Raw genomic sequence first — 21,095 nt, 5'->3', positions numbered from 1 at the left:
TGTTGTAGAGTGAGCGAGCAGTGGGTAATTTCACTGATTTTAAAAGATTTTGTGAATGCTGAAGCTTTATGAGCTTATTATAAGCACTGGGGAGGAAACAGACTCTCACCTCTTTAAAGTGCTATGTGAAACAATATTGTCATGTATCCAGAGTCTACTCCCATGTGTTGCTGGTACTGTTGGGTTCAAGCTCTCACTCTTCCCATTAGCCCTCCACAAGCAGCTGCTTATTAAAAGTCTCTTTCAGATTTTGTAGGGGAACACTTAGGAAAATTTCAAGTATTTCTCTAAACTGGAGCTGAGGGAGTGGAACGGAAGACGGGAAGAATCATTCATGTTGTTTTCAATGGAAAGTACAATTTCCTACCCAAACAGCATGTGTTCTCCCATCCAGCTCACCGCCTTTTCCAGGCTGTGCAAGAATTTGTCTAGATTTAAGTAGCCAAAGCCCTGACATCAGTGCAATCACAGGATGCTCTGGACAAAACAAAGTGACAGGGTCACGAACCACTGGTACCAATGGCAGCACAATGAAATATCCCACAAAGTGGGTATACGTAGAGATATGTAGAAATCCTACATGTCTGTCGCGCCAAGTTTACCTCCAGCTAATGAAGTCATAAAATGAAGAGGTATCAATCAAATCTAATAAGAATTAATTCTTGGAGGACCTTCCCTGTTGAATGGAAGAAGTCTCTTCAGAAAAGGGGAAAAAAAAATATGTATCTTTCACCTAGTAAACATCAGTCTGAATAGCTGATATTTTAGTAAATACCTAAGACATTTCAAACAGGGCAATTACCTGTTCACCCCTATTTCTGCATAGGGCTGCGGGGACACTGCTTTGTTAGTATTCAGCACACCCCCACTCCACAAAAAAAAAACCTCCTAACCTGCAAATATGAATGTGGTTTTATACTGGAACTTACCTCTAACACAGGTAGAGAAATAATGTCTGTTGCACATGTTACTCCAGGGATAATCTATGAATACAGACAAGAATATAAATAATTTAGCACAAAACATGGGCCTGTTTGGGTATCTAAGTGAATCTCCATTACCCGTTTCCTTTGTGAAACTAGCTAGCTAGCCAAAACTGTACATTCAGTTTTGCCAAAAAGAGATATGGAAGATGTTTCTCTCGTTCATCTCATTTAAAAAATAGACAACATATTAGAACAGTGTCAGATCAGAGAAATTAAAATAAGCTATTTGCTGTAACTGTAGGGTCTTGCCTAAAGTTATTTTACTTCTGCAAACTTACTCATAAATCGTAACTCCACTGATACTGTTTGTCTTGGAAATAACTGCATGATTTTGCTGGTTAAATATATTTTGTATTCATTATAAACCTCATATGATAAGCAATAAATTACTACCTCATTATGAAAACTGAGAGATTTAATCATCCATTCCATTATAGTAGCTATTCTTGTTTCATAAATGCTTTTATTTGTTCACAAAAAATAGGACTCATGGAAAACACCACTTTACAAAATAAAATGAGCATAAAGCAGAGATATGGATTTAGAGCATGTCTATGAAGAGGTAAGGCATACAAGCTAAAGGTTGTATTAAAGGAGAAGAGATAGACTCCCTCTAGCTATTAATTAAAGCACCAGCTGTTATCTTACCCCAATCCAGTCAAGCAGTGACGTGTAGGGCAAAAGTTTATCCAGGTTGTGAGTTTCTGGACACATTCTGCAGTACAGGGAGGCTGAATGCAATGTAAAAACATTTATAAGGGCAAGATTGTATAAACTATCAGTTAAAAAGAGTAGGCTTCACAGTCAGTTCCTTATCTAACACTTTTTTAGGGACAAATCCTGCTGCCGTCTCTGAAATGGCTTCCTCCGTGGTGGAACTGGTCCCATTCTGTGCACAAAAGGAGGAAGAGAAGTCCAGATGGCAGGAGGGCCGGGTCAGCTGCTTGGCTACAGCTCAGCGCTGCAGGGGTCCTTTGTACAAAGGCTCAGGGCACAGGACATGCACTGGCTAGGCTGAGGAATCAGTTATTAGAAGAGAATATCATGATATGCCAAATCCTTATGAAAAAATGGTTTGCATTGGCCTAGAGGAGATTTGCTCCTCCGCTCCCATCTCAATTATTTACATCCCAGATATCCAAGACGGGAGCCAGATGGAGAATTTGCACTCCAATGACCTAAAATAACAATAAATCTATTTGTCCCACTAGACAGAAAAATGCATTTGAAAAGTTTTACTGCCAATCTGATTTGGGAGATCTATGTATCTTCGAAACTACTGATGTTGTCTCTAACACCACAAAATGCAAGTCAGTTAACATAAATCATAACCAAAAAGTTTGGAAAGAAGAGAGTCAGTTTGTGACATTGTGGTTTCTCCTTAAGTCACAACTAGGGTATGCAGGAAAATTCAGCATGCAGGAAGAGAAATACCTACCAATGATAAATTCTTGAATGGGGTCAAAAGAATGACATGTTGACAGGTTCTCAGAAATCCACCGAATAATCTGTCAGAATGAGAACAGGGGAGTTTGTCACGTCTCTCTGTTTAAGCATGTGTTGTAAGAGACTGTAGAAACTTTCGTTTTGGTAGTAACACTCTGCATGAAGTAGTGATACAGAGATAAACGTTTTCAGGACAGCCTTGAACAATAAAGCAGTTTGGGCAGCCCAGCTGATGAGCCTCTTGGCACTGCCAAAAGGTACATGTGAATCAGGACTTTTCTTTGGCCGATATCATTTATGCCCTGACCCTGCTTTATATAAGACATCAGTCACTGAAAAAACTTAGAGGAGGGTCTTTTCCCACCTGCATTTCCAAGCCTTCTGTGTGTCGGAAGTGCAATAGAGCACAATGTAGAGCTGCCAATCTCTCGCTGTCTCGTTTGCTGTTCTGTAGAAACTGTAGTAAGGCACTGTCACTGATGCTCACAGCATACATACTTCCTATGTGGCAATCCAAGACTGTTGACACGAGTGGGGATCGGATGGAGCAGTTTTGCAACACATCAATTCTTGCATCCTCACCTGAAGAACATTGGTTTGAAAATAAAGAGGACTAAGAACATAAAATTTGACTGCTATCAGTATTTCTCTTAAGACTCCCAGGTCCCCAGCAGTAAGAAACAGCCTGCCTCTTGTACTAGCTGCCCTGGTATTATGCTGAAGAGGGGAAGGAATGGTGCTGGCTGGGTAAAGGAAGTAAATGAGGAACACAGTCCATACTCAGTTCTCTCCTTCCCTACTGCCGAAGCAGAGAAGCTGTACAGACCTGAGGCTCACAGTGCTGATACAGGACAAATCAGAGTACATAGGATGGAACAGAGAAGGGCACAAGGCTAGTATTAGAGATTCAACACTAGAATTAGCACCTAGGCATACTGGTACAGTTCAGAACTGCTCACATGCAGAATCATGACACAAACTTGCATTGGTGGATCTCTTACCATCAATCCCAATGGCTGGAACAGAAAGGTTCTGTTCTATGATTACGGACTGAAGCACCAGATCGAAACCACTTTATTTATGCTAGTACTAAGGCTGACCACCACAGTACTATATAGTAGGATTCCAGACCCTTTGCATCAGAGAAATCAGGCCCGCCATACCACAGTGATGCTTTCCACTCATTTCTAGCAGAATAGTATTTCATTATGTATATACAACAGGTATTAGCTTCCTGTGATGCTGCCCCTGCACCAGTTCCCACTACTTACCTCTCCTTCACCCAGTCAGAAGAGCAGATTTCTGTTTTCAAACAAAGGCCCCCCACTTCCAAAAATAACCCACTTCCCACAAAGACATGTTTGTTGGGAATGAAATAACATGCCTCTCAGATGAGACTCTAAATCAAATTGCATCAGCCTGATCAGGTGAAGGAAACACAGATTTCCTCTCCCCACACCCTCCAAACACACACATTTAGAACAACTCAATTGGAGGAAGGAAATGGAAAATCAAATTTACATCTCCATGTGAAATTTGAGAACAGTGGAGGATGGAGAAGCATGTGCAAAGATGGGGGAAGGGAAACTACGAAACCAAGGCAAAAAATTTCAAATTCAGTGAAAGGTCTTCTTCCATTTCATAACAAGCTAGAAATACGTAATAGATGAAGTGTCACTTCAGATTCTCTTTTTAAAATGGAAAGTGGCAAAAATACCACTCTTATTTTTTCAATCTCTCCCCTTCTTCTTCAGAACACTGTGCAATAAAGCAAACATTGAGAAATACAAGTTTCACGTAAAGAGATTTGAACAAGTTTCCACTACAACAATAAAACCACTTCAAGCAGCAGTCTTACTATACCTGTCAGAAATAAACTATAGCACAGCAGGTCAGGATGCTGAATATTCAGGAGGTGCAGGAACTGGCCAGGCAAATAAGCAGCCACATAATAGTCTATTTAAAGAAATAACAGTGGTCAATTTAGCACTTGTTCACCTATTTGCTTTAAGAGGCTGTTTCACATGATTCTCATCTTGGCACACTTCTCTCTGATGGAATTGATTATATCTAGGAAATATAAAAGGAGTTAATTAAAAGCTGCTGTTGTATTAACACAGGAAACACTAGCAATGCATTTGGGTTTCCAGGGGAGGATTCAAGAGGCTTGAGACACTCAAGAACTCAGCAGCTGATCTCCAGAGCAGATTCTGAGGCAATTTCAGAGGAAGTTGCTTACTAACAGTGAGGTATTGCAGTATCAAATGCCAAATATAAAAGTTAAGCAACAAAAAGCAGCAAAATAACACAACTACTTAAAGTCAAGAAAAAACAAAATCCTTTCCTTCTAGAGAAGGGTTAGCCACTTGTCTCCCTACTGGGGACAGAGACTGGCAGTCACACAGGGAAGTAACACAAGTAACCTACCAAGATTCATAAAAGCCACTTCCTTCAATTGATGAGATTCTGTTCGTTCTAGAGAAACTGTAAAAGTTTTGTTGTAACCTGGGGAAAAATAATACTTTTAAAAAACCCCAACAATAAACACCATCTGTTACAAGCCAAGTATGACTTTATAGCTAGAAACTTCAGCAGTGCCAACATACCCAAACAGAGATATTTTAGACTGTTTTACAGGCTTGTCTGCACAGACAGATTTACTTCATCCTAAACAGAGTTGCTGCATACTTAGTAGACCTGCACCCACACAATGCAGTTCTTTAGTACGCGGAAAACAGCCATGCACTGCACAGCCTATGTTCATGTTTAAAGAAACATTCCATCCCAGAGCAAGCTTGTGTAAAAATACCTCCCCCCCCCAAAAAAAACCCAAACAAACACAAACCCTTAGCATAGCTGTGCTTCACATTTTGGTGGTCTTTCATCCGCTTTAAAGAATTCCCAGTTTGTTTATCTGCATGTCCTATTGCTGTAACTTAGTTCAGCTCTGGCTAAACATAGGCTAATTTCAGACCTGCCGTGTTTGCATGGGCTTTGCATCAGCACAGCTGCTATTTTATTCTAGACTTGCACCATACTACTTCTGGCATCCAGTAAGAGTGACATAGAGCCCTCAAACTTCCTCAATCTCTGAGAAAAGCTGAAGATTAAAATAGTTAAGGAGGCAATGACTGGCCTCCAAATGTCCATGCTGCAGTATCCTAAAGGCTGAATAGTGTCATGATCAGGATGCTACTTAATACTGCACGAAAATTCAAGATAAGATGATAAATCCACAGTTCACAGGACCATCAAGGGAAAAAAAAAAAAAAAAAAAATAGATCATGAGCCATGCTTCAGCCACTCATCCAGGACTTTGATTCCTGACACTAGCAGAGAGAGATGCTTTATCTATGCTGCAAAAAGAAAAATGAGACCTCCAAGACCAACAGCAACACTACAGATGAAGGGGTATATAAACCAAATAGTTTTTCACACAAGATAGTGACTGAATTTTGCTTGCAGTGAGTCAGTATACTCATGATCACCACCCTGTTACTTGCCAACGCAAACACATGCAAGCTAATACCAGCACTGCAGAATACACCTGCAACATCACGACTTTTTTATTTATGGTACATCAAGAGACTGCTTTAACAGGGGGTGGGAAGCTTCCTTCCGAGTTTACAGATGCTGCAGCACAGACTGAACTCTTTATGTCTCCAAAATGTGGCTTATGGACCTGATATACCGCTGCTTCTGTGGGTCACCTCAGGACCAGTCTTAAAATTCTCTCGTACGACTGATGAATCTTACATGAATCCACAAACAGCTCTGCACCAAACAACTCTGTTCCGTGAAGGTCATTTCAGATGCAGCTGGTCAATGTCACCATAGTTACCCTCAGTTTCTTCCTGGTACAGATAGGGATGTACAAGGGCCATGGTTGGCTCCAAGCAATGCAACCACCCTTCAGCTACACACCAAGTACATCTGGGGAAATCAGCCCTTCACAGCAGTACAATGCAGAGTGCTGCCACACCCAGAATGGACTTTTCCAATTTGTTAACGCCTTCAAGAGCACAAAAATGCAGTTCATTCAATCCCACAACGTTCCAGCAGCAAAGCAACATGTCAGTGCAGCTCTGACATACGAAAAGTTTCCTGACACAAGAAAGCAAACAGTTTTAAAGTAAAACAGAGGTACGTTGTCCACTTGAACACGGTTACTCCATAATATGCAGCTTCTCAATTGAGAAATAACTAGCCTCTCTCCTCCATATATCAAATGAGAACGATCTTGCTAATGACAAGTTTTATTCTGATCAGAATAAAACAATGTTCTTTATTCTTTTCAAGAAAAAAACAATAGGTCTTAAAATTAAGAGCTAGAGCACCACGTATATAGCAACTATTCCTACAGTCAGTGGGTGTCGCACCTCTTGCTGTGAAAATGACATGTTGAACTGGAACTCTAAACAGACATTCCAGCTAAGAGCTGTTGGCTCTATTTCCCATACAAATGCCTGATGGCATAAGTACAACACACCTGCAAGCTCCCACAGATTTCATTGATGTTTGTGCTCAGCACGCCGGAAAGTCTGGCTAGAAATAAGGGACCAAATTAATAGCCACTCACGAGACCGCTGGTTTGAAGTTACTCGTTCAGCATCAGGCAGGAAGTCTAGAGCAGGAAAGTCAACTTTGCAGCTAAAGGCAGCTGCTGTCTTTAAACACCAGCCACAGTAGTTTATTGTCAGGACACTTTGGCAGTTATTCGTTTTGCAAGGCATTCTGTGACTCTTCAGCAAAATGACATTCTCCAAAATAAAGCATAACTTAACAGGTTAATCTTACCTTTATGTAAAAAATATATGGAGTACATTATTTCATCAGGAATATCAGAGGCTAGACTACAACACACACACAAGCCTCCTAAAAAGACAAAAAAGGAAAAGAAAATTGACTTGTCCACCTGAATACCTAGACATCTTTACACTGCACAAAACTAAAGCAAGACAGTTTCAAATTAGAAGCTAAAAATAATCTCTCAAAAAAGGCACAGATAACAGAAACGTATATACATCTAACTATCATTTACCTAGCGAAACACAAAATAAGCAAGAAGTGAGGAGGCAATATGGCACAATGGAAACCTGGGTTCTGACATGGCTAGCGCTTCTCTTTAGGAGAAGTACATGTTTAGCCCTTCCCAGCAAAAACCATGCTTGCAGCCAGAAAACTGATCAAGCCTTTCTCTCCACAGACTGCCTCAATCTCTAGATATTTTCTGTTCAGGGACTGTTAAATATGCACAAAACAACATAGTAAGACAGTTTGCTTGCTTGCTAAGTAATTTCGTATTGGCAGCAGCATGATACACTCTAGAGTTTTCTCACACTAGAAATGATAGTCACTTCTCCCCTTTCCAGCCCAAAGAGCCATTAATTCCTTTTTTAGGAGAAAAGTCAGTCCTTGGCACAAGCTTATTTCAGCCAAGGTACTCTGTGCAGGAATGCTCCCCCCTCCCAGCCTGATTCTAAATCAGACTGATTCTGTTTTGACTCCACTGGATGGTAGCCCACCCTCCATCCCTTACAAAAACTTTAATCCACTTACTCGAATGCTTTGGCAAGCTGCTTTGGCATTCATGTTAGAAACAGCTTCCAAACCACATTATCCCAATATACAGCTGGGAAAGCTGGGCCACAATTATGACCATTCACCTTTTACCTTTATTGAAAGTTTATCACTTAAAAGAAAAAAAGAAAAAGTAATACTAATACAGACACTGTTCTGTAAAAAAAATAAAGGTTTATGTATACAAAGTATACAGAAAAAGCCGTGGTACAAAAAAAGCACAGCTACCAAGGTATTTTCACTTGGTTAAATGCTTCATACTTCAGACCGCAAGGCTGTACCATAGCTGTGATACAGATATAGCTGAGGCACTTCACACTTCTGCAGAAGGTAAAGACTTTCTTCTGAGATGCAATTTTTTTTCCTGCTTATTCTTAGCTGATTGAATATTGTTTGATACAGTTTTGCTTGGATATTTGAGTCATTTAGACAACAGACAGGGCATTTTGCCAGAGCACTTGGCATCTTTCAGATCATGCATAATTTTTAAAGTAGCAGCATCAGGACTCATGAGGAAGACTGGAAAAGCTCCAGCAACCCACAATGCTGTTTTATTATCAACAGCTCCCTTCCAACACTGCAAATTTTTCTTGTATGCTGGAGGCTAGTGTATACACTGTTCTGTAAATTGCACAGCATGCAAATGAGTCTGTTCAGATTGAAGTGGCTGTGGGTAATATATGCAAGCTGATCACAAAAACAGTGGCTATAGGGGACTATTAATAGGACATGCATCTTTCAACTCCAGGATACTGGTCCAAATGTCAAACTGAACTATGAACAACTGAAAATACCAAATGGTGTTTCATTAACACAGACAGAAACACGACAGTCTCAGATCAGCAATGTTACATCTGATACCATCTTGGCAATCCCATTAGAGCAGCCAGAGACTGAGAATATAAGACAAATTCCTTTCCTACCCTTACCAGAGCTCTCTGCAAATTAGAGCTGGCTTGTGCTGATGCAGGGAAAGCTTGTTATCTTACTGCACCTATATGGTAAGTGTTTCATGCGAAGGCAGAACCAGGTCTTCCACACTATCCATTTCAAAATCATTTGCAAACAGTAAGAGCTGTAGCTAAATGCCACAAGGTGAGAAGACTGGCAGGAAGGTATATTTGGATGGACTCTTATCTTCTCAGAAATAAATGGGGAAAAAAGATCTCAACCACAAAGTAAAAAAAAGGAAGCATTTAAAAATTAAGTTCTACTCATACAGGGTAACAGCAAGTTACTACATTCAGCAGAATTAGGGAAATAATAATTAGAACTCTGCCACTTGGTAAACAAACGTCATACCACTGGAATTGTAAGAATCACCTATCAAGAGATTATGTTTTCCCTTGAAAACTTTAATTTCAAATTCCTCATTTCTGTTCATGCAGAAGCATAAGGCTGTACCAACATCTCAACATGGCATCAGAGCGTCACAATTCAAACACGACATTGCACCAGGACGTTTTGTCTAGTTGTACTGGCGTAGGAGCGACTTGCCTCACCTAACTTCAGCCATCCACACATCTCTCATTTAGACTCCTCTACAGCAAATGAAGAAATATGGATAGAAGCAATCATCCTCTGGAGATGCCTATTTCTCTCTATATATATAGTCCAGATGCTTAACTTTTAGGCAGGTAAAGTTAGGTGATGGTAATCCAGGGTTTATGTCATCTTCCCGCCTTCCCTTTTTTTTTTTTAATACCAAGCAAATTTAACTGAAAAGTACTTCTGAAGTGCTAAAAGAAAACATAACAACAAAGTGTTGTTTAAATAACCACTAAATTCTGGACATACAAAGTTAATTCTGAGACTAGAACTGCTTGATCTCAGCTAATCTAGAAATACATAGGGGTTTTTATCTGGAGACATTTTGTCTGTGCTGAGTATAAGGAACAGGGCTACTTTTCTTCTGCTGCGGAAGTCCGAGAAAGGAAGAGTGATTTCATTCAGAGTTCACATCGGCAGTAGCCAATAACAGTTTTATTAAATGGGAAATTGCATGGAATATTCCATTTTGAATTTATGCCAATTATTCTTTACCAGAGATGTCCGAATGGTACAAATAGGGATATCGGCATTAATATCTGAAGTATGCTAGCAGTTCCACAGAAGGCATAATCTGCACCCCAAAGAGCTTGCAGTCCAGTTTTGTAAATCACCCCAACCAAGAGGCACAAAAGGGAACTTTAGTGTGATTACCCACACTGTTCTTTGACAACTAGATATGGTCTCAGTGCCAAAACCATTTGCTCCAAACTGTTAATTACTCAAAATGGGTTGTGCAAACTAATCCTCTGTTTCAAACAACATTCAATGAAAAGCCACATACAATAATCTCACTTAGTAGGTGTAATTGTCATATTACATGTCTTACATTAAGCACAATGAAAAGCGCATGTGAAAGGTTCCACGCAGAATTTAAATACTGTGGCGCCAGATGGAAAAGAACATTTTACTTCAGGTTAACCAAACAACAGTCTTGTCGGAGGAAGACTGAATTTCATCCTAAACTAAAAGTAGGTGCTTCAATCTGAACAAACCCTTGAGAAGTATAGGTTTAAAAGGAAACATGTATATACAAGTCAATAACATCTTCCATCACTGAACAGGCTGTTTGTATATGAAATAATCTGTCTTGCTAACAGAAAAGAAGTAGCCTAATCTACATTTGGTAGATAGAAACTTGGCTTTCTCTTACGTCTAATGCCTTCCCTCTAATCTTTTTAAGAATGCTGTCTGCCTTGATAAGAAAAAAAAAAATCCACGTGAGGAAACTGTATTTCACTTGATTTGCACAAATGGTCATTTCAACGCAACTGGCAAATACCTCAGCAATTCACCCGTCTGCATACAGCACACCTTAAGAAGTGCGATGTAAAGCCACTTCCGCAACACGTCATATCCCTACACAACTCTCCGGACTATTCAAAGGTTAATCAGATACCATCTCTGCTTGGCAGCATGCTCTAATTTAGAAGCTGAACATGCAGGCATCTGTGAGGAACAGATGCCTCTCGAGACCAGTTTTTAATCAAAAAAAAGCTCATGGCATGCATTAGGATGCATGGAGACTCCTAAATCCTAAAGGTTTATTAAGGAACATTCTAGGTTTAAGTAATCATATATGTACTAAACCCTTAAGTATCACATACTAAGTTTAGTATCACATACTTGGACCTTCTAAGTATCACATACTAACAGCAACATGAAGCTCTTAGAATCTGTATTGCACGTGCTCTGTTTACACGTGTCCATTCTGTAACACAATTATAGACTATATCAGATACCCAGACAACAAGCCTAGCCAAAACCCTCCGTGAGTTTACTTTCTAAAACATTTTTGGTCAGCTTTAACATTAAAATGCTCTAATCTAATACACAACCATGCTTTGATACCACACGTGTTCTGAAACTAGCAGAAAATGCTACGGTGTGCTTAGAGTGAGATATTTTACCATGTGAGTGCATTATACCAGTTCTTTGAAGTTGGGCTACCAGAAAATTTCTGGGTGACTGTTTTGTTGTTTGTGTTGATATATAAAACGCTAGGTACTCTTCAGCTCAACTTGGAATGCAGCTTTCAGAGGGTAAAATAACTTAGTAAGAAAAATAGTGCATAGTTGCCTTCTCCCTCTCCTCGCAGCTACCTGTCAAGTATACTCTAAAGGAATAAAAATCTCACACTCATACAAAAAAAAACCCACAAAAATACAAATATATATATATAATGTCTTATGAAGAAATTTAGTAATCAATTACGATTACACTGCATAGTAATTACTAGTGGAGATCATTTTGACAATACTTGTATTTATTCATTACCTGCTTTACTTGTAAAAACCTGAAGATTCAAAGATTTAGATGCAACATCTTGGTCTTGACAGTAATCATATCCAAAATTCACAAGTCTATGAGCAAATAAAGATCACTAAATAAATCAATTCTTCATCCACAGAGATTCATCACAACACAAATATCATGAGAAGAGTCACTATGTAATCAAAAGATCCTAATTAAATTATAATCAAATGTTCTTTAATGAAAGTTAAATTAGGCTTTAACCAATCCGCTCAATGCTGTTAGAAATGAAAATCCCAAGACTGCACACTGTTATTAGACACCAACAATTTTGATTACACCTGCAAACTTCACATTCACTTTCTGCAGCATTGTCCAACCATTCCTATACTTTGAAGTGAAAGCAAGTTCTGATGAAGTACTGGAAATCCAAACATTCATCATACCTGAGAACTCAAAGGCTTTGCAGCCTAACTCTACCATTCTTACGTCTGTAAAGCTACATTTTAATCTGCAATTAGGCACACTAATTTCGGCAGAAATACTCAAAAAGGAAAGCACAAAAATCACACTCACATGGAACCTGTTATACCATGACATTCTTTCAGTCTCGTGCTGCCTGTGCTTTAATGGTTTCACATATCTTTAAAATCTACAAGTCCCATTTTTGCCATACAGAACATGCAACAGAAGATTGTAGTCAGTCTGCTTTGGCCTTTTTGTTGTTGTGGGGTTTTCTTTGTTTGGTTGGTTGGGGGTTTTTTTGTCCCCTAGGTCTTCTGCAATATTTTTGAAAAAAAATTATAGCATTGAAGCTCTTACGAGCTTCGGATTTTTTCAGTAATAACTGCAAGAGGATACACTGCCCTTTTAGGGCAAACTGCATGCGCAGTAGCACCACACCGAGCCTTCTGCATAGCAATGAGACATCCTGAGAGACACAGTTTGGGCAGGGTGGAACTCAACTACCTTCAGTTATTGATATCTGATGTAGTAGCTTTGGCCTCCCTTTTTAGTCACAAAGAGAAACAAGCCCTTTTGGAATTAAATTCAACTGATTGAAGATAGATGAGGATGAGATGAATTATGACTGAGAGTGAGGCCATCCTGACTAACTTTTCCTCAATTAAAAGGGAGCCTTAAGGAGACAAGCTTAGATGCAGTCATGGGCATGGTAGACACAGATAGAATCAGACAAATCTTAGCTTTTGAAAGTGCAGGCTGCCTGGAAATAGCATGCTGGAGGAGAAAAGAGTACAGGCAGTATCTCATAGGCTATAAAAAGGAGCTACTGGTCTGGTTAACTGCCCAGTAAAACATGTAACATCAGATAAAAATGGAGAGCTTCCCTTGACAGGAATTTTGACATCACCACTACGACATGCCCAAGATTAAAACAAATGAATTTAAATAGGTACAGAATACTCAGAAGAAGAATGGTTTAACCTATAGCTAGCTCTTCAGACAAATTATTTTTAAAAATGGCACCAAAAAGCAGTCAAGGATTAAACTACATTTTACAGTTGACCCTGATGAAAATGAGAGGAACTGGAGGTTTGGACACAGCATTCATATTATTGTTATGTTCTAATACCACGTAGGCAACTGCAAAGATACTGTGGTTCAGACAAATTTTAATTAGGTTTCTAAAACATTACCATATATATTAAAAGGAAAGCAAACCAAAACATTAAAAAAAAATCCAACTTACTTTAATTGTCTGTCATTTACAGAAATATCCAGGTGTGATTCCAGCTGTTAACCAAAACCAAAACCAAACCTGTTAGTCAGGTCAGTATACTATGATTAATACTTCAGACCAGTAAAATATGTCAAACTCACATTTCACCAGATTCAACATTTTAACAAAGTTTATTTATCCTCCTCTAATCCTTACAGTCACCCCAAAAATCATAAAATAGATTCTTTAAAAAAAAAAAAGAAAATAAATTGTGAGATATTTAACCTCCCACATTACAGCAAATTTCAGCCACTGAGACAAAAGTCTAGTAACAGTTACCTGTTCACCAGTTATAATTTTTATGTTCTGTTCACTGTATTTTAGCCACAACAGATTTTCCTGTCTCGCTTAAAACTGACACAAAATTAGTACTTGGCTTCTTTGTCTAGTGCATGTGATAACCCTGCTTTTCAATACTGGAGTGCAAGATCAGTATAGTGTCATGAATGTCACTTACTTATAGGTCAATATCTGTGCAATTCCACTGAAGTTACCTTACCGTGGTGCAATTTGAATCTGACTGAATATATTCTTGAAAAGAATATAATGCAAAAAAAACCAACCAAACAAACAAAAAACACAAATGGAAAAACAAAACCCAGTTTTCCTCTGCAAAAGTTCCAATAATAAAAGACACTGAAACAGATCTCTGTATCAGTGCCCAGAACACATGATCACACCCCTCCCAAAACCATGGTATAATAAAATACTCATGACTTACTATTGAGTTAAAATTTTCATCAGGATAAAACTGGACACATTTTAAAGTACTCTTTGATTCCTGGAATTAAGAGGATGTGTTTTGTAACTGACAAAATAGAAAGCATATCCTATAGACGGAAAAGTGACTGGATACTCCACACCGTTCGCCACGCTCAACCTGCTTTGCTAACAGATATGCAGAAGTTAGGGGACAAAAGACGACTTTAAAAACCACATATAACCCCCCACAATAGCACTATGACAGGCTTCCTTCCTGTCCCAGATCATTATCTGCCAATCATCTATAATTGCGTGGGCCCTGACTTGAAGCACAGCATTACATGTCTCGCACACACACACATTCTAGAAAGTTAAAAAAATGTTTTCCATAACTACCTATATGGCAAAAAGGACTGTATCTTATTTTGGTCAGTTGAAAAAGGGTATGTCAGAAACAAAAACAGGAATATGTTTCTCCATCACAGTTCACTTCCTGTTATTTCCTAACACTCATATTTTTTTCGTGGCTAAGAGTTAAGAAAAATCAATTTTCATTTAAGTAGAATACATCAAGTGCAAACAGTCCCTCAGACAAAACAAAACAAAAAAAACAAATCCAAAAAGTTTCAGCATTTCTACCCAAGAACCTGCTCTCATTTGGTCACTCAGTAAGTTTGTGTACAACAGTTTCTAGATGCGAGTTCTCTAGAACAGAAGCATTATACTCACAACAGTTTTTGGTAGATTTAGATCCTTTTGAATAAAAGACCTTTTTAAAGCCAAAAAAACTAACAAACCCACCCTTTTCTACAGAAAGCACTTAAGACTACCAGTCTTCTTGCAATTTACTATGGACAAATAGCAGTTAAGGCAAGTCTGGCTTTTGCTTTAGGTTATGTGAGGCAGGGACAGACTACTATAAGGAAAAACAAACTCACATTATTACCCCACACACTCAAAACTTTACTGTCATGAGATAGGCAGGAACAAAACTACTCGAATGACTTTCATCTCACCTTTGGAACAATGTAGAAGAGCCTTTGTTCCATCATATCCCATTGTGCCCAAATGAGATCATCTGCAACTCTGGCTCTTGGAAGCTGACCTGTGTTTTGAATCACCTAAAGGGAAAGAAAGAACATTAGAAGTTGTCAAACAAGGTTCTATAATAATTATGCACAGCCTGTGCTGTAAAGGGAAAAGCAATGACAGAAGAGGTGTAAATACTAAGGTGCTTGGAGGGAATATGCTACTTGTTAGCTGCACAATGTCCACCTTTGCTGTGTGCAAGGTGCTCAGTTTAAAGAGATCAGAAGCACAATTCTCAGGGTACGCCTACTACCAAATATTTTCTTTGAGATTTCCTTGCTTGCAAGAAATTCACCACTTAAGCTGCTCAAAATGAACAAAGACAGCACTCTTTATCATAGAGAAGCGGAGTGAAATACCACAGTCAGTTCAGAACCAGCTACATTAACTATTGAAGGAAGATGTGTTAGTTCCGAAAGGGATTTCTGTCTCAGCCACGTGATGGAGAGTACTGGCAGTAGAGAAAGGGCTAGAATTGTGGGAAACTATTGGGATTGCATAAACACACTCTTGAAAGATGCAGGGAGATTTCACGTCAACCAAAACAAATCTGTTTTTTCTGATCACGCTCTTAGTCATTACTCCACTACTGTAGTCTAGCATATAAACCTCATCTGCTTTAAAAGCAATGATAAGCTTAGAAGTCTTTCATGGTTTTCTCACAGTGACTGAAAATCAGGACCTTAACTTTTTCCTTGCAAGCCTACATTTGTCTCCATAAAGCGAAACATTGGCTTTCGTGACGCAATTCTTTACTATATTAGATGTAGGTTTATTATTAATAAGTCTTTTAAGCAAAACATCCACAATTCGTTGAAGACAAATTTGTATTAAAAACAGGAAGAAGAGATGAGGGCAAAAAGAGATTGGAACATTCACAGTACTTGGAGCGTATCTAAGTTTTATGTCTTTTGTTTGTTTGCTTGTTTTTTAAATGAATCCTTTACTGGTAGACACACACTCCCAAAAGGCAAAGTTACGAAGGTGACTCTGCAAATATTTTAAATGGCTTAAAAATGTATATACGCTATGTTTACTCCCAATTTCTAACATATAGACACATTCAGCAACCAACAAAAACAATAAAATAAATTACTTTCCTCATAGATTACATGGTATACAGGTTTTTCAATCAGCTTTGTGGTTAGCTGCATAAGTTGCCATAGTACTAATACTTCCTTTAATATACTTTGTGTTGCCCAAGTGTAAAACTACAAAAACAGTTAGCTAAAATTACAGATGTTCAAATTTTCAATTAAAGCAAAAAAAAAAAAAAATCAAAACCCAAGATTTTTCAAGTCTTACCACTTTGTGTTCTTCTTCTGCAACAACACGAATGTCAAATTGTTCAATATCTTTAAAACATACATTAAAAAAATCATTACAAACATATATTTTTATATGCTTTTATACAGCTTATTAAACAATCTCACCTCTTAGAATGCTATAAGAGCATACTGGGGCCAGGAAAGTTCAACTCAGTGTAAGAGGAAGTCTGTGATACACGAACACAGGTGCCTATGGAGAGACCTGGACTCTCTTCCTTCCCTGAGCCGAGGGTGGCCTCAGCCATACCACCATTTCCACCTGGTGGAAACAGCTCTCTGCCCACATCAGCGCAGCACCATCAGGAAAAGCGCTAACTGAAACGTGCCAAACCAAGCCAAGGAGCACACTTATAAAGAAAGAGCATGCAGAGCTGCATGCCTGTGCCTGAGACTATACCTTAGCCCTGTTGCACGTCCTAGCATGACTACCACCTCACAGTCCTTTCCCATGCAAAATTCCTAAAAGTTATTGGAAGTTTGCCTGTGCAAAGGGTGCAAGATTCACCCAGCAGATGTTATAAATGTTTCTGATACAGTTCACAGCACTATGTGAATGTATTGGGAGGTGAAGTCTGCCCACCTAAGTCCAGCTACCTAAAGGCTGGTGTCTAGCTTAGCGGAGAAGATGGGCCTCTCCAAAAAGATGGGAAGAGCAATCTCGCTCTATAAGACTGAAAGGCAAGAGAGATAAACAGCCTTTTCCAAGTGTTCACCTCTATCCATTCCCTCCCATTAGATTAGGCTGAACATGCAAAGTTAGCTGAATCCAAGGAACTGTTGTCCTATTCTTATGGCACTTGTCACACATTAAATCACAATCCACCTCATAGTCAATTGATCTGCTCTGAATTTAGATAGGCAGCTATAAAAGTCCATTTTAGCTTTTTTAGAAATAAAGATAACTGATGAATGCATGAACTAAGCAAATAATTGCAGTCAAAGCTGGTCATTCTATTAACATTGAAAAAAAATCCCATTAAATTATACAGTTTTTGAAAGACATTTGGAATACCTAAAATAGCTTACACTTTTTCCCCCTGTTTTTTTCTAGTAAAAGTCTATCAAAAATATAATCTATAACGATCATCTTAAAGTAAAAGAACAACAATGTACTTTCAAAATATTAACTCACATTTATCTTCTGAAACTAGCAAGAGGCGACTTTCTGTAGAAGTATTTCTGCCTTCAACTGGATAAAGAAACTATACAGAAAGTTTCACAAAAGTAAGTAAATAACCAAAATAGTTTAGAACATTTATCTAAAATGGGTTTTTTTACAACTTTTTAAATTAAGACAGGCACACTAATGATATTTAATTAATAAAAATAGCTATTATTACAGACTAATAGTCACCAATCACTATAATTGCAAGCTTTGGGGGATTGAAGAGAAAAAAAAGTAGCCTTCATGTCAGAGAAATATTCTACATCTAACATTTTATGAAGTTTCTCATTTTTTTCATTCTATGAACACACACAGGCACACTATCTCTGTAACAGTTGCAAGATAACATGAGATATTTCTGCACTCAACCACTTTTTCTCTGTAGCACAGTGGATTAAAAAGGTTTATATTTAGATTAGTTGAATAATTTACCTGCACTCGAACACAGCTATCCACAGCCTTTAGGACTCTCACATTATTAACGGGATGAATTTCAATTAACAAGGTTAAATACTTGGATACTGCAAAAAGAACATGTTTTAGATAACATTCTTTTTTATACACAATTTTGTTTTCTAAACAGAAATTACATGGGGGAAAAAGCAAAAGGGTACAATATTTCTAACAGTATTAAAACAATCCACTTGTAGTACCTGACTGTAATAGCCGACTTACTCTTTCTTCCTCCGTATATTGACGGAAGCTGACCGCTAAGGGTGGGGGGGAACAAAACAAAAAAACAACCACAATGAGCATGCATATTTGATATTAACTTTAATAAACATTCTTGGAGAGCAAGCATCACAATTTTTTTTACCAAAACCATATATGTTAAAGGAACAACAGCAGCTCTTCTAGATGTAGGAGGCATGTATGTATAAATGCAGGAGGAGGAAGCGAACAAATGGTCAGCATGTCTCTGATTTTTGTTTTACTAAGACAGCAATATCATTACAGATGTGTCTTACATTGTTACCTACATTATTTCGTCATGGATCCACTGAAATGCGTAGACTGCTGTGGGCAACTTATGAGTCAAAACAGATTTAAGTAATTCTAGACCCAAACGTATCATCCTACTAAACTAAATCATCTTTACCATGACACAAAAAAATTTAATGATAAAACTCATATTTACCCAATAACGTCCTTTCATTGTTGACCGAACAACTGATTATGCGTAGATCCCTCTCAAACATATAGAGGTGCTAGAGAGAAACACATTAATGATAATTTTTTTTAACTATATAAAGAAAACTATCTAATTACTCCTCCTTAGGAAAACACTGCTGACCAGCACACCTTTTTTATTTTTAAAGCAAATCATTTTACAGCCAGAAGAACCATGTATCAAGCCTCAATTGTATCACTTCTCCTTTTTCTCATTTGTTTGTTTCTTACTGGTTCTTTCTATGTTGCCACTAGAGCAGCGCAGCAGACCCTTATGTAAATACAAAATTTCACCCATTTCATACTGTTATGGGGACACCTGCAAAGGCCTGTTAATCATGATTCCAGCCACTGAATTGCAGTATGTTCAGTTTTAGAAAAATTTCTTACAAATGGTAGCACCAAACAGACTGAGGATGCACACATAAGAAAGAAAACCCAAAACATTTACTTCTTAACACACATGTTCAGTGTGAAGAGTGGAAAGGGCTTGAATTGGTTGTTTAGAAATAAAGATTGCAGACATGACGCTTTACTATTCCCAAGTCATTCAGATGTTCTGTAACGCTTTGCAGCTTAATACTACTGAGCATCATTCAAATACCTTCTCTCATCCCTCTTCTGTTTCAAGCAAGCATATACTCCTTAAGGACATAACATACTGTGTTGCAAGGCATCAAAATCTGAAATACTACAGCACTGTCTTCACCAGGGAGAAGCCTGGTATTGCTCTCACCTCATTTTGTTTAGTTTGAAGATCGTACAATCCAATGTGAGTATTTCTCCAATTTCCCTATGGATGAAAACAAATTAGCACTGGCAATGTAAATATAGACAAAGTTAAACATTGTTCTTATTTTTTTTCTACCTCCCTCTCCCTCTTCCCCCTGCCCCTTCACACACATCCTCACACGCTTCCCTGCCCTATAAACAGGTAGTTAATTATCTAATTCCAAGAAAGCAAGGCAAGAAACAGAACAAAGATTTTTTTTTTTTAATTCCTTTTAGAACTAACACGTGGGATAAAGCTGAAATGTGGCCAATCCACAGCCCACAAGCTGTTGCATAAGCAAAGTGCCTCTCTCTCACTTTGGTTCTAAACTTGTTTTAGTTATAGGCAGTAGGGCCAGGAAGAGAGATGTCTGTACAAGAATGAAAGGGGATGCTATGGCCCCTGGAAGATTTAAGGCTGGTATTCCAAACCTCACCAACTTGGTGGCTCATTGCTCCAAAAAGGGAGCACAGAAACATCAAACATCACCAAACACAGCTTCCAGTGACCTGGCTGCAGTCTGGAAAAAAGATTTCAGCTTGCCTTAGGAAATGATTGTTTGAAGGCTAAATATATTTCACAAGCTCAGATGATACCATTAGTCTGCTGCCTTTGAAAGGAAACATAATACACATCCTTTCTAGCTTATTGATAATAACATACAATGATTTTATTTAGGGCACTTCTAAGACTATACAAATCAAAACTTTTCTTCTTGGTAATTTTTACCATGCTTTAAAATTTTCAAAATATTAAAAAAAAAATAAAATAAATTCTGCTTGGCAGCATACACTGTATATCAAGTCAAGCTGAAGTCTATTAATGTACGCTAGGTGTAGGCACTAAACTACTAAACTGTGGAAATTAAATCCAGCCACATAGGCTTGTACTCAAACAGTGAGCATCATTGTGTTTAACTACAGCTTGGGGGGAGAGGGGAGAAATCTGTGGTTATTTACAAAGTTATGGCATCTTGCTTTGTGAAGTTAAAACAAAAGCCTAAGTATTGTCTTCCTAAGGGGTCTGTTTCTGAGTGTCTCATTATTGTTGTGGCAATGACAAAAGTCTTTGGCTTCTGATTTAAACAAGGAAAACAGAATGTCTTTGTATTAAGACACAGGCTTCAGGCCTCGTAATTTAAGGTTAAGCAAGTGCTTTCACAAATAGTTCTTCTTTCCAAGTGTGTCTGAAACGCTAACATCCTCTGTACTTAGCTACTGAAAAATACACTTTACAAGACTGGTAACAGCACTACGTCAGTGCCCCTATCTGTGCATAAGCCACGACGCTTGTTTTCATGTTTACTCTAAAGATT

At 38.3% G+C, this 21,095-nt stretch overlaps 1 protein-coding gene across 5 annotated transcripts in view; it reads right to left on the bottom strand.

Moving 5' to 3' along the window:
- Positions 1–21,095, bottom strand: part of GSAP (gamma-secretase activating protein) — a 47,169-nt gene that overhangs the window by 19,113 nt on the left and 6,961 nt on the right. For 3 of the 5 annotated variants that reach the window (XM_087768000.1, XM_087768003.1, XM_087768001.1), the window contains exons 3-19: positions 19,745–19,801; positions 18,977–19,046; positions 18,492–18,548; positions 18,271–18,359; positions 17,806–17,875; positions 16,651–16,700; positions 15,273–15,377; positions 14,276–14,335; positions 13,525–13,568; positions 11,838–11,923; positions 7,230–7,307; positions 4,860–4,937; positions 4,296–4,388; positions 2,797–3,014; positions 2,425–2,494; positions 1,635–1,717; positions 930–983 (exon numbers count right to left, since the gene is read on the bottom strand). In XM_087768000.1, the coding sequence (XP_087624126.1) occupies positions 930–983; positions 1,635–1,717; positions 2,425–2,494; positions 2,797–3,014; positions 4,296–4,388; positions 4,860–4,937; positions 7,230–7,307; positions 11,838–11,923; positions 13,525–13,568; positions 14,276–14,335; positions 15,273–15,377; positions 16,651–16,700; positions 17,806–17,875; positions 18,271–18,359; positions 18,492–18,548; positions 18,977–19,046; positions 19,745–19,801 (1,362 nt within the window). The remainder of the gene's footprint in view (positions 1–929; positions 984–1,634; positions 1,718–2,424; positions 2,495–2,796; positions 3,015–4,295; positions 4,389–4,859; positions 4,938–7,229; positions 7,308–11,837; positions 11,924–13,524; positions 13,569–14,275; positions 14,336–15,272; positions 15,378–16,650; positions 16,701–17,805; positions 17,876–18,270; positions 18,360–18,491; positions 18,549–18,976; positions 19,047–19,744; positions 19,802–21,095) is intronic. The other 2 variants (XM_087768002.1, XM_087768004.1) reach the window with 2 other exon arrangements.

This window comes from Nipponia nippon, unplaced genomic scaffold, assembly GCF_047370975.1.
Source record: "Nipponia nippon isolate SJK-2023a ecotype South Korea unplaced genomic scaffold, ASM4737097v1 scaffold_3, whole genome shotgun sequence".
Lineage (NCBI taxonomy): Eukaryota > Metazoa > Chordata > Aves > Pelecaniformes > Threskiornithidae > Nipponia > Nipponia nippon.
This window is presented reverse-complemented; position numbering and strand designations above follow the sequence as displayed.